Here is a 13670-nt window from a genome sequence, read left to right on the forward strand (position 1 = left end):
TGGGAGCGTAAAAAGGCACATGGTCTGCTGACGTTGGACAATAAATGCCAATGGTGTTCTTCAATATTCCAGGCTGCAATGGCTGACTGAGGGTATGAAATCCTTAGGAGGGCTAGCAACACACGCCCAGTGGTGACCTACTTACCCCCCCCCCCCCGCCCCCGCACCACCTCTTCCTCTGTGCCATTGTCCTCCTTAGGAGAGATGGCCCCAGACAGAGCGGGATTTTGGCCCCTGCTGCTGCTCCTGCCACTGGGGCTGTGGGTGGCCCAGGTCAGCACCAAGTCCAAACATAGCTTCAGCTCAGTGGTTTGAAACTCAGAGTGTGCAGCCCAGCCCCCAGGGATGCAAAGGGGCAACGGGCAACATCAACAAGCACACAAACCACTGCAGAGGCCTCCACACCTTCCTGCACGAAGCCTTCTCCGGTGTGGCCGCCACCTGCCACACCCCCAGCATGGTCTGCAAGATCGGCCAAGAAAGCTGCCACCAGAGCCAGAAGCCCGTGTCCCTGACCGCGTGTGAGCTCCCCTTGGGGCGGTACCAAGATCGCAGGTACAATGACAAGCAACTGGACCTACTCTTCATTGTGGCCCGTGACCCTCCACAACAGAAGGACAGCCTGACGTCCCTGCCGGTTCCTGTGCCCTGGGTAATGCTGCCTAAGGCCAGGTGTTTCCCTCACCCCAAGCTCTGCAGACTCCTGGCGCTGCTGCTGCGTTTCCTCCCCTGAGTTCTTTGCTAATCCTCAGCCTCCTTGCAAATACCACTTTTCTCCCACACTCCCAACTGCACATACTCTTAATTCCGGAGGGGGGGTTATGGGTGCCCGACATGAGAGAAGAGGGGCGGTTCTCTTTAGCCCTTCACTTCTGCTTACATTGCTTTCTGAGTGTGTGTTACCGTGTGGCCCTTTAAGCCCCAAGGATCTCAGTGAGCAGGACGGTCTGGGTTTTGTGGGGGCTATGCCATATAGAATTTTAGAGACTGTCTTTAAAAATTTGTAATTTATAAAAATATAAAATGACAAATGCAAACTTAGAAGGGCTGTGGTTAGACAGTTCAGAGGGATCCCAGGCAGGGGAGACTATGTAAGGAGGAGGACAGGAGAACCTGCGCTGGGCTCCCTGTGTCGAGAATGTGTCTGATTTTGCTTCAATGAAAGACTGACCTTCCTGATTGAGGGTGTGTTACTGTCCAAGGCAAAGTTTGGAGGTTTGGAAACCCCTTCTTATCTCTGTGAGGCATCAGTTTTACTTGCCTGGCAGACGGGAGGAGGGCTGTGCCCTGGGCAGCTTGGGCTTGGAGGAGCAGCCTGGTCTCTGCCAAGCACCCCCTTGAGAACAGCCTGGTGATCCCATCTCACAGGAAAGGGAGGAAGGCGAGGAAGAGCAGGCTGAGCCCTGGGTGTCAGCCAGATCTGAGGCCTGACCCATGCTTCTCTGATATGACGCTGAGCAGGATCCTCAGACTTCTCCAGTGAATTTCTCTCCCTTGGGAATTTCAGAATCTGGACCTTCCAAAAATCTTGATCTGGTCCAAATTAGTGCTTCCCTAACTATCTGTGGTAAAGGAGCAGTTTGTTTGTTTGTTTGTTTTTTGGTGTTTTTGTTTGTTTGTTTATTGATTTCAGAGAGGAAGGAGAGGGAGAGAGAGATAGAAACATCAATGATGAGAGAGAATCATTGATCGGCCGCCTCCTGCACACCCCACACTGGGTATTGAGCCTGCAACCCAGGCATGTGCCCTGACCGGAATCGAACAGTGACCTCCTGGTTCATAGGTCAATGCTCAACCACTGAGCTACGCCGTCCAGGTGAAGGAGCAGTTTTATATGCAATCTGCCTCAGAACAATAATTTTGTAAAATACAATAAAATGAAATAGAACATACAGATATGAAAAACCCAATGCCAAATTTTATAGTTAATTAAATCTAAAGTCAATTAACATAAAATCACTCTATCAAATTGGCATAGAAGTTTCTCAATGCTTTCTCTCAATTTCTATACTTATCTTAATAGATATTCACACAGAGAAAAACATACACATATAATACACACACATAAACACCAACATAAGACGTACATATATATACATACATAAACATATTCACACATGTGCATGTCTGTGCACAACACACAAACACATGTGCGCATAGTAAGGCAGCCCCTCTCCTTCCCTCTACCGACTCTGCCTCCTCCACGTACCCACTTCCCATTTTTAAAAAGATTTTCTGATACAAACTAGGGCTCAGAATAAGGGAAGGATGATTGGTGAAATGTGATGTGGCTGAGAAAACACAGAATCCAAAAATTCTGACTCCCAACCCCCTTCCCTGCTTTCTAGAAAAAAGAGATCTAAGGCAGAGAGAGCTCCCTGCTACCTACCACACCCACACTATCCACCCCAAATACAGCTCCCACAGCGTCCAGGAGGCCTCACCACACCACGCTCTGCCCACCAGTATCACTATCTTACCCACCCTGTGCTTCTGACCGAGGAAGATAGACTGGAAGTGAGAGGAAAACATTCTTCTACCCCTCTGGCTTCACTCCAGGGTCGTGGGCAGGCTCCACTTCCTCTGTCTGCACCTTAAATGATGGTGTCTCTAAGGGTCCTATTCTTAGATCCTATTCTTAGCTCACACCGCCCTCTCTGAGTGACTTGGTACACTTCCATGGCTTCAACTGCCACTTACCTGCCCCACAAGCATATCTCCAGCCCCAATCTCTCAAGTTCCAGGCACATATCTCCAGCTACTTACTGTTACTAGCCTCCTCAGTGTCCTGCAGGCATCTTGTTTGTTTGTTTATTGATTTCAGAGATGAAGGAGAGGGAGAAAGAGATAGAAACAACAATGATGAGAGAGAATCATTGATCGGCCGCCTCCTGCACACCCCACACTGGGTATTGAGCCTGCAACCCAGGCATGTGCCCTGACCGGAATCGAACAGTGAACTCCTGGTTCATAGGTCAACGCTCAACCACTGAGCTACGCCGTCAGAACTGACCTCAGATCTGCCTGGCTTCTAAACTTGCCCCTGCTCCTGCAGTCTCTCTGTCTTGGCTAGTGGGGACATTATATCCAACCATTCAAGGTCCTAATCTAAGAGACACCTGTGTCAACTGAACCACACCAGCCAGGGCTGTCAACTCATTCTTTTTTGTTTGTTTCTTCAGTAATTCCCCAACAATCCCATGTACTGTTTTAAGAGAGCACAGAACTTCTTGGGTCTTCTTTTTTCCACATATCACTGGAGTCCTAATCTGTGCCCAACACAGGTTATGGCTTTGGAGAAGGCTATGATTTAGAGCCAGGAAAACACTCCTAAGTTTCATATATATATATATATATACTAGTGGCCCGGTGCACGAAATTTGTGCAGGGGGTGGGGGAGGGTGTGTTCCTCAGCCCAGCCTGCACCCTCTCCAATCTGGGACCCCTCGAAGGATGTCCTACTGCTGGTTTACAGGGATCGGGCCTAAACCGGCAGTCGGACATCCCTCCTGCAATCCGGGACTGCTGGCTCCTAACCGCCCACCTGCCTGCCTGCCTGCCTGCCTGATTGCCCCTAACCACTCTGCCTGCCAGCCTGCTCACCCCCAACTGACCCCCATGCCAGTGTGCTCACCCCCAACTGCCTCCCCACTGGCCTGCTCGCCCCCAACTGCCCCCCTACTGGCCTGCTCACTCCAAACTGCCCCCCTGCTGTCCTGATCACCTCCAACTGACCCCCACTGATGGCCTGCTTGCCCCCAACTGGCCCCTCTGCTTGTCTGCTTACCCCCAACGGCCCCGACCCCCACCAGCCTGATCACCCACAACTGCCCTCTCCTCTTGGCCTCTAACTGCCTCTACCATGGCCCCGCCACCATGGCTTTGTCCAAAAGAACATCCAGAAGGTCTCCTGGAAGGTCTCCCAGTCTAATTAGCATATTACCCTTTTATTAGTATAGATAGAGGCCTGGTGCACAGGTAAGGGCCGGCTGATTTGCCCTGAAGGGTGTCCCGGATCAGGGTAAGGGTTCCCTTGGGGTGTGGGGAGGCCTGGGCAAGGGACCTGTGGTGGTTTTCAGGCCGGCCACACCTCCATGGGGTGAGGGTCCCCCACTGGGGGGGGGGGGCATGGCCAGCCTGGGTGAGGAGCTGAGAGCTGTTTTCAGGCTGGCCATGCTCCCCAGTGACCCAAGCTCCCAGCCCCTCCTTTTTTTTCTTTTTCTTTTTTTCAGCACCTCCTTGAGTGGAAGCCAGGGCCGGCTGGAAGCAGATATCTGGGATTTATTTATCTTCTATAATTGAAACTTGTAGCCTTGAGCAGAGGCCAGGGCCGGCCATGGAGGGCAGGAAGCTTGGCTTCCAAGCCTCCCGCTCACTCCAGCTCCATGGCCGCCGCCAACTTGGTTGGGTTAATTTGCAAACTCGCTCTGATTGGCTGGTGGGCGTAGCAGAGGTACAGTCAATTTGCATGTTTTTCTTTTATTAGATAGGATACATATACACACACACACACACACACACACACACACACACACACACTTGCCCTGGCCAGTGTGGCTGAGTTGGTGGGGTGTCATTCTGTGCACCAAGAGGTTGTTGGTTTGATTCCCAGTCAGAGCACATGCCTGGGTTGTGGGCTCCATTCCTGGCAGGGGCTCTGCAGGAGGCAGCTGATCAATACTCTGCTCTCACATCACTGTTTTTCTCTCTCTCAAAAAAATCAATAAAAATATTTTTAAAAATAAATTAAGAAAAGATTTCACTATCTAGTTTAAGAGGCAGGTAAAAATAATACATTTGAAACGTATCAAATATCAGAAGAGTATAATGAATCAAAGGAATTTCATAACATTTTTCTCCCACCTTCCAAAGAGTTTCATTCATCCTAACCCAAAGCCTATTCTCTATTACATGTTAATCTTCCTGTAACACATGTCTCTGGTGCAACATTCGGTCTGTGACCAGAGTTAGTCAACCCCAGGAGAAATTCAACCATCTGTAGGAGTTGTGACCCCAGAAGCTGGGAAGAGTGTGGAAAGAATTCCGAATAGAATGAATCCTTAAATAGATTCATTATGTCCAAACTAGTGGTGTAGCAATGTAGATAAGAGTTTCTGACTTCCGTGTGTAGGTTGAAGAATGAGATGGAGTGTAACTTGAATCTAGGGGCCTTGGCCCACTCAGAGAGTCATGACACAGCATCCATAAAACAGGGCTCAGTGGGGCACTTGGGAGCTTGAGAAGAGCTTCTCAAAAGCCTTGGGACAAATCTCTGCTGGTTATGCTCTCTGGGCCACGGAAGACCTCTTTCCAAAAAGTCACTTGGGAAGGGGCTCCCCAGCCATTTAGGATGACTTATTTCCTAGTGGGTAAGTTTGTTTTAATATCCAAAACATTTTAACTCAGGATAGACTATTTAAGAAAATCAAACACATAGCATCATTATGTGTGCATTAAGGAATTTGTGCATAATTGGTATTTTAGGTATTTGTAGTGTTTAAGAGAATTCAGTCTGTTACAGTAACAAATTTGCCTTGTAATTCTAATTTAAAATGTGTAATTGGTGTAGACGTGAATTGAAATAGAACTTTCCTTTAAAAGCAGTTTTGGAACATTTGAGAAAACCTAAGAATTGAACCATATTTATAAATTAGATTTGTGAGTTTTTTAGGTATTCAGGAATGTCATGTTGGTTAGCTCAGATGACCAAATTACTTTATAAGGGCATGGAATAAGTTAAATTTATAAAATATATTTTAAGAAAAACCAAGATGGCGGCATAGGTGAAACACCTAACCTGCAGCCGGGCACAACAATTTCAAAGCACAACTAGAGGTCAGAACGGACATCGTCCAGAACCACAGGAGAGCTGGTGGACTGAAATGCCCACAGCTGGGGGGAAGGAGAAGGCCACGGGGACAATCGGGGGAGCCGTAAAAGCCTGAGGTATGGAGAAACTGGCGGAGACACGAGCACGCGCGCCTGCGGGGAGGATGGAGCCGGAGAGGAAGGGGCGGCTGACGGCCTGGCGTTCACTGGCAGGAAGGAGATAAAGGCTCCGGAGTGTGCTAAGCGCCGGCTCCGACTGCACTGAGCGCCAGTTCCGGGCGAAACCCTGGGAAGCCAGGCGCAGGCTGGAGGAATGAATCTGGGCTGTGGCCACGTGCCCCTGGGTCTGAGAGAGGCCACGCACCCCTGGGTCCCAGGCGAGACCATTGTCCCTGGATCCGGGTGGGGCCTCGTGCACCTAGGCCCGGGTGGGGCCGCGTGCCCCTGGGTCTGGGGGACGCCAGGCGTCCCTGGGTCCGGGTGAGACCGTGAGTCCCTGGATCCGGTGATGCGCAGCCGGGTGAGGCACGGCCCCTGGTGGGGCGCCAGCGCCTGGTCCGGTGAGACGTTGCCTGGATCGGGTGGACCTGTGCACCTAGCCCTGAGCCAAGTGCCTGGGTATGGAAGAGGCCAAGCGTCCCTGGGTCCGGGTGAGAGACCATGTGTCCCTGGATCCGGGTGGGACCTCGTGCACCTAGGCCCGGGTGAGCCCAAGTGGCCCTGGGTCTGGGAGAGGCCAAGCGTCCCTGGGTCCGGGTGAGACCATGTGTCCCTGGATCCGGGTGAGGCCTCGTGCACCTAGGCCCGGTGAGCCCAAGTGGCCCTGGGTCTGGGAGAGGCCAAGCGTCCCTGGGTCCGGTGAGACCATGTGTCCCTGGATCCGGGTGTGGCCTCGTGCACCTAGGCCCGGGTGAGCCCAAGTGGCCCTGGGTCTGGGAGAGGCCAAGCGTCCCTGGTCCGGGTGAGACCATGTGTCCCTGGATCCGGGTGAGGCCTCGTGCACCTAGGCCCGGGTGAGCCCAAGTGGCCCTGGGTCTGGGAGAGGCCAAGCGTCCCTGGGTCCGGGTGAGACCATGTGTCCCTGGATCCGGGTGAGGCCTCGTGCACCTAGGCCCGGGTGAGCCCAAGTGGCCCTGGGTCTGGGAGAGGCCAAGCGTCCCTGGGTCCGGGTGAGACCATGTGTCCCTGGATCCGGTGAAGCCTCGTGCACCTAGGCCCGGGTGAGCCCAAGTGGCCCTGGGTCTGGGAGAGGCCAAGCGTCCCTGGGTCCGGGTGAGACCATGTGTCCCTGGATCCGGGTGAGGCTCGTGCACCTAGGCCCGGGTGAGCCCAAGTGGCCCTGGGTCTGGGAGAGGCCAAGCGTCCTGGGTCCGGGTGAGACCATGTGTCCCTGGATCGGGTGAGGCCTCGTGCACTAGGCCCGGGTGAGCCCAAGTGGCCCTGGGTGGGAGAGGCCAAGCGTCCCTGGGTCGGGTGAGACCATGTGTCCCTGGATCCGGGAGGCCTCGTGCACCTAGGCCCGGGTGAGCCCAAGTGGCCCTGGGTCTGGGAGAGGCCAAGCGTCCCTGGTCCGGGTGAGACCATGTGTCCCTGGATCCGGGTGTGGCCTCGTGCACCTAGGCCCGGGTGAGCCCAAGTGGCCCTGGGTCTGGGAGAGGCCAAGCGTCCTGGGTCCGGGTGAGACCATGTGTCCCTGGATCCGGGTGAGGCCTCGTGCACCTAGGCCCGGGTGAGCCCAAGTGGCCCTGGGTCTGGGAGAGGCCAAGCGTCCTGGGTCCGGGTGAGACCATGTGTCCCTGGATCCGGTGAGGCCTCGTGCACCTAGGCCCGGGTGAGCCCAAGTGGCCCTGGGTCTGGGAGAGGCCAAGTGTCCCTGGTCCGGGTGAGACCATGTGTCCCTGGATCCGGGTGAGGCCTCGTGCACCTAGGCCCGGGTGAGCCCAAGTGGCCCTGGGTCTGGGAGAGGCCAAGCGTCCCTGGGTCCGGGTGAGACCATGTGTCCCTGGATCCGGGTGAGGCCTCGTGCACCTAGGCCCGGGTGAGCCCAAGTGGCCCTGGGTCTGGGAGAGGCCAAGCCTCCCTGGGTCCGGGTGAGACCATGTGTCCCTGGATCCGGGTGAGGCCTCGTGCACCTAGGCCCGGGTGAGCCCAAGTGGCCCTGGGTCTGGGAGAGGCCAAGCGTCCCTGGGTCCGGGTGAGACCATGTGTCCCTGGATCCGGGTGAGGCCTCGTGCACCTAGGCCCGGGTGAGCCCAAGTGGCCCTGGGTCTGGGAGAGGCCAAGCGTCCCTGGGTCCGGGTGAGACCATGTGTCCCTGGATCCGGGTGAGGCCTCGTGCACCTAGGCCCGGGTGAGCCCAAGTGGCCCTGGGTCTGGGAGAGGCCAAGCGTCCCTGGGTCCGGGTGCGACCATGTGTCCCTGGATCCAGATGAGGCCTCGTGCACCTAGGCCCGGGTGAGCCCAAGTGGCCCTGGGTCTGGGAGAGGCCAAGCGTCCCTGGGTACGGGTGAAGCCAGATTCTGGGTCCGGGTGAGGCCGTGCGCCCCTGGATCCATCCGGGTGAGGCTGGGTCCCAGGCCCGGGTGAGACCACGTGCCCCTTGGGTATGGGTGCCCCTTAGTCCGGGTGACGCCGTGCCCCTGGGTTCGGCCGAGACCAAACCAGAGGGAGTCGGACCTCCATTACCACCATTTGTCCACCATCCAGAGCTGAGGGGTCAGTGCTGACATGTACACATAAGGAACTACTGGACATTGAAATTGGGTCTCAAAAGAACTGTTGGTCCAGGGGGAAGCTCGCTACAGATTGATTCATTTGCCTGTCAGCATAACTATTATTGCTCGTCTCACATTCAGTTCTTATTAGTATATATCTAGTGACATATGATCTCGGGGAAATGATGAACAACATAGAATGAGGAACCAAAACAGAACCAGAAGCAAGGAGGCATCGATTGGACTATCGGGCCTCAGAGGGAGGATAGGGGAGGGTAGGGGGAGGGTGGGGGGAGGGGGAGAGTTCAACCAAAGGACTTGTATGCATGCATATAAGCCTATCCAACGGTTAAGTTCAACAGGGGATTGGGTCATGCGTGGGGAGAGGGGTGGGATGGGAATGGGTGGATGAGGACAAATATGTGACACCTTAATCAATAAAGAAATTAAATTTAAAAAAAAAAAAAAAAAAAAAAAAAAAAATAAAATTTTTTAAATTTGTTTATAAGTTACTTACGGAAGAACTTGGCTTCTGATTTGCATCTTTAATACAGGGAACATAAATTTTAAAAAGCCAAAGTGGCCCTCTGAATATTCTTTTCTGGGCACAAAAGGGACATATTAAAAACTCACACTGACATTGCAAAACCAGCCCATTTTCAGTGTTGTTTTCATCTACTGGTGACTGTATTTCCTGGTGTTCCCATGTTGGGTGCTTTTATTGAGCTTTTAGGAGGAAGGGTGACTACTGATGACGCAATAGCCCAGATCAAGGCATACAGCTGCCAGTGGCGGCCCCGGAATTAAACCCGGAGCTGTGTCTCCTCAGCGCCCTCTGCTTCTGCACTCTGCTGCCTGAGGTGGATCACCCTGCCGACTAGAAGAGGGCCTCCCATTGCATTCTGGAGAAACTCAGAAAGTTTCCCTGAGGCCAGTGTGGTGGTGGCAGAGGAATTCAGCAAAATATACTCCAAGAAAAGTAAATCTCAGAGACTATGATTCAATCTCTATCCTAAATAGGGGCTTTTTCTCCCTGGCTAAACTTGGAGTTTTAAGACTAGATTCCACCAAGGTAGTTTTAAAAATATATAAAAACTAGCCCTAGCCAGTTTGGCTCAGTGTATAGAGCATCGGCCTGGGGTTTGATTCCTGTCAAGGGCACATGCCCAGGTTGCAGGCTCCTCCCCGGCCCAGGCCCAGGTGGAGCAGGGAGGCATGTGGGAGGCAACCAATTGATGTGTTTCTCTCACATCAATGTTTCTCTCTGTCTTACCCTCCTCTCTCTTCCACTCTCTCTAAAATCAATAGAAAAATATCCTCGGGTGACAATTAAATTATATATATAATATGCAAATTGACCATGACTCCACAACAAAGATGGTGGTGCCCACAGCCAATAAGGAAGGAATATGCAAATTGATGCAACAAGGCGAGAGGTGGAAAGGTGGCTCCAGCCAGAGCTAAGGCAGTGCCAGCAGCCAGGGGAAGGAAGGCCTATTCTTGCACGAATCTTCGTGCATCGGGCCTCTAGTATATATATTAAAAACAACAGAATGTCAAGCAACTGGTTTCTTCAATAAAAATCAGACTACATGCCCTAGTTGGTTTGGCTCAGTAGTTAAAGCTTTGGCCCATGGACCATAGGTTCTCGAGTTTGATTCCAGTCAAGGGCATGTACCTCGGTTGCAGGCTCGATCTGACCCAGTCCAGGAGGCAACCAATCAATGTGTCTTTCTCACATGAATCTCTCTCTCTCTCCTCCTCCTCCTCTCCTCCTCCTCTCCCTCCTCCCTTCCCTTCTCTCTAAAAATTAATACAAACATATCCTCAGGTGATGATTTAAAAAATAAATAAGCAAGGCTACATGTGCGCAGGCATGTGTGTGTATAAACACACGTGTTTATAGTGGGGAGGTAAAGTTACGTTAGTGGAATTAGGAATGCTATATTCCACTAATTACAGATTTTTGGTGGACCCAAACTCCTCATTTGAAGTACAATTATCTTTTTGCAGAAATAAAAAACAATAATATAATAATTACTTAGAATCAACCACTTAGTTACCGGGTTTGACTTGGGAGCATAATGAAAGTTTTGGAACAAGAATAGGGGGAATAAGTGGACAATGAGTCCAGAGAAGAGGATGTCAAGGAACTGAAAATAAATTTGTACCCGCCTGCTTAACAGCTCTAAAGATTGGAGGGTTGGCTTCATTGACTTCATGCTGTCCTAATTCTCCGAATGCCTGCCCCTGGAGGCTGCTGGAAGCCTGCTAGTGAGGACTCGAGCTGCCACTAGATATACCCAGTACATGCTTGGTCTCCAAATATGTTCTTTTAACAAAATTTGTTTTCAAAGAAATGGGACTAGGAAAATATACAGATCACAAATCAGGAAAGTTTATAAAACTAGTTCTTTCAAAATTCTCGTTACACTTAAAAATCTCCAGAGAGGGGGAATCTACTGCCTATGAAGATAGCCTTATGCCATTTTGGGCAGTTCTAAATAATAAAAATTCCCCTGGATAGAACCTAATCTTACAGCTCATCACTGCAGCAATGCCTTATTACTGTTGAGCCATTCAGAACAAATCCAATTCCTCTTCACACCAACCTTTTAAATAATTTAGGAGTTTCACAACCTGTGCTCTCCAAATACAGGGTTGGGCAAAAGTAGGTTTACATTTGTTCATATGTAAACTAATACAATAATTAATAAATAATAATACAAGAATGAACTGTGTTTCACATACTCACAACTGTAAACCTACATTTGCCCCACTCTGTATTGCCTCATTAGGTAATAGCAAGAGCTATAAAATGGCTCCTACTGTTTGGTCCAATAATTCCACTTGCTAAAATAGGCTAAATGGAAGTAACTCAAAGTGAGGAGGGATAAATTTATGCAAATCTGTTTACACTGTCTCTGTGTAACAGAGAAAATTCAGAAATAATACAAATTCCAAACAGGTTCATAGATACAAAGAACAGACTGATGGTTGCCAGAGGGAAGGGGAGTAGGGGAATGGGTGAAAAGGGGGAAAGGATTAAGAAGTACTAATTGGTAGTCACAAAATAATCCCAGGGATGTAAAGTACAGCATGGGGAATATAGTCAATAATACTGTAATATAGTAAGTATATATGGTGGCAGGTGGGTACTTAAAATATCAGGGGGACCATTGTGTAAAATATATGACTGTCTAATCACTATGCTGTACACCTGAAACGAATACAAAATAATATTGTACGTAAACTGTAATTGAAAAAATAAAATAAAAAAGAAATAATATAAATTCCTCAAAATTAAGAGTGAATTAAAAAATGATGGGGGAACTATTTGATGTTTTAACTGAAGCACCAAGTTATCACTTTAACTGAAGGCAAATACACAAAAATTATCCTGATGCATGGAAATAAGTATGGGCGCTGCCACATGAAGAAAACAGAACATAAAACTATGTTTTCATTGGGTTACAGCTCTATAAAAGGGTCTCAGGGTTTATACATCAATAAAGTCTGTAAGTGAATGTGGAGCCTTTCCAGCGCTCCCTCTCCAAACCATGCTTCCTGCAGACTCTCCCAGCCAGTGAGCTACCTCCAACCCAGGAGCTGTTCCACATTTGCTTTTGATTCCGTGCTGTGTATCTCCCACTTGCAAATACTAACCCACAGCCCATAGAGGGCTAAAGAAAGCTAAGCAGCAGACCCCAAGCCTCAGCCTCCCCAGTCCCTCCCAGTTTTCACGTCTTACTCGGTCTGTGGGGCTTTCTGCTCCCCTTACAGTCTTTACCTGGAGAGCTGATGTCTCCTGGGACCAAGTCAGACACTATCTAGGGTGCAGCAGTGACAAAATAGACAAGGTCCCTGAGTTCATAGAGTTTATTTTAAAATATGTAGTGGTAAAGATGGGCTTATTATGAGAAAGGAAATAGACAAACAGATAAATACATAATCAAGTAGAGAGAAACGTGAAGAAAGCAAAACAAACTAACATTATTGGGAGGTATAATGGGAACACTAGACTAGGTGGTTGGGGAAGACATCTGAGAATGCAACATTTTAGTTAGGACTGAAGGATGAGAGCCAGCCACTAGACTTCCTCCAAGCAGAAGGAAAAGAGAGCAAAAAGGCCCCAAATTAGGAATAAGCAAGGCATATTTGAAGGACTGAAAGGTCACTATGGCTGGAAGATCACTAGTAGCTTTCTACTTAGGGTAAGAGAGGAGGCTGGAGAAATATACAAAAAAAAGGAGTCATGCAAATCAGAAGCCATTGAAGGACTGAGGTGATCTGATTGAGGTTTTTGGAAGATCAGTCTGGTGAGGGTGCAGCGAATGGCTTATCAGGAGGTAAGAGTGGAGCATGTAGACCAGTGTGGAAATTAATGTGCTCTCACAGTCAAGATGTTGGTGGTGCAGACTTTGCCAACATCTGGTTCAGAAAAGTTGTACATTTTAATTTTTTTAATATATTTTTATTGATTTCAGAGAGGAAGGAAGAGGGAGAGATAGAAACATCCATGATGAGAGAGAATCATGGTGGATTGGCTGCCTCCTGCAAGTCCCCCACTGGGGATCGAGCCCACAACCCAGGCATGTGCCCTTGACCTTTCAGTTCACAGGCCAATGCTCTATCCACTGAGCAAAATCGGCCAGGGCAAAAGTTGTACATGTTTAAAGGAATATTACCAATAAAATAAAATCTAAACTAAGGGAAAGTTAAACAAAAATAGATTTAAAATATATATACTACACAGATTTCTTCTCCTAAGATAGCTAAGGTTTGGCCCCCAGTTTCCTTGGAAGACACAGGCAACAAGAAAATGTTCTCTCAAGTCTGTCTTTTCCTGTCCCCTCTGTGGTCCTTCATTAATTCCCCCTTACCTTTCGGCATGAGAAAAAAGCAGAGCCCACATTACTGCTGCTCTTCAAGTGGACAAACAGTGAGCAGCCTAAAGCCCCAACCCTATGTACAATGGTAGTTACATCTCTTGGTGCACATACACCAGATAATAAACATTAGACACAAATGTTTCTTCCACCTATTCTGGTGTTAGGATAACACTTCTTCCCCATAAAAACCATAATGAAAATTTATTAGGGATTATCCTAACTATAGCACTCTAGA

At 49.7% G+C, this 13670-nt stretch overlaps 1 protein-coding gene across 1 annotated transcript; it reads left to right on the plus strand.

Moving 5' to 3' along the window:
• The first annotated feature begins 204 nt into the window (after positions 1 to 204).
• Positions 205 to 733, plus strand: LOC103302759 (ribonuclease 7-like). The gene is given in 2 exon segments (XM_054715639.1): positions 205 to 290; positions 292 to 733. Coding segments are annotated over 2 exon segments (528 nt in total).
• The last annotated feature ends 12937 nt before the right edge of the window (positions 734 to 13670 follow it).

This window comes from Eptesicus fuscus, chromosome 5, assembly GCF_027574615.1.
Source record: "Eptesicus fuscus isolate TK198812 chromosome 5, DD_ASM_mEF_20220401, whole genome shotgun sequence".
In the NCBI taxonomy this organism is placed as follows: Eukaryota; Metazoa; Chordata; class Mammalia; order Chiroptera; family Vespertilionidae; genus Eptesicus; species Eptesicus fuscus.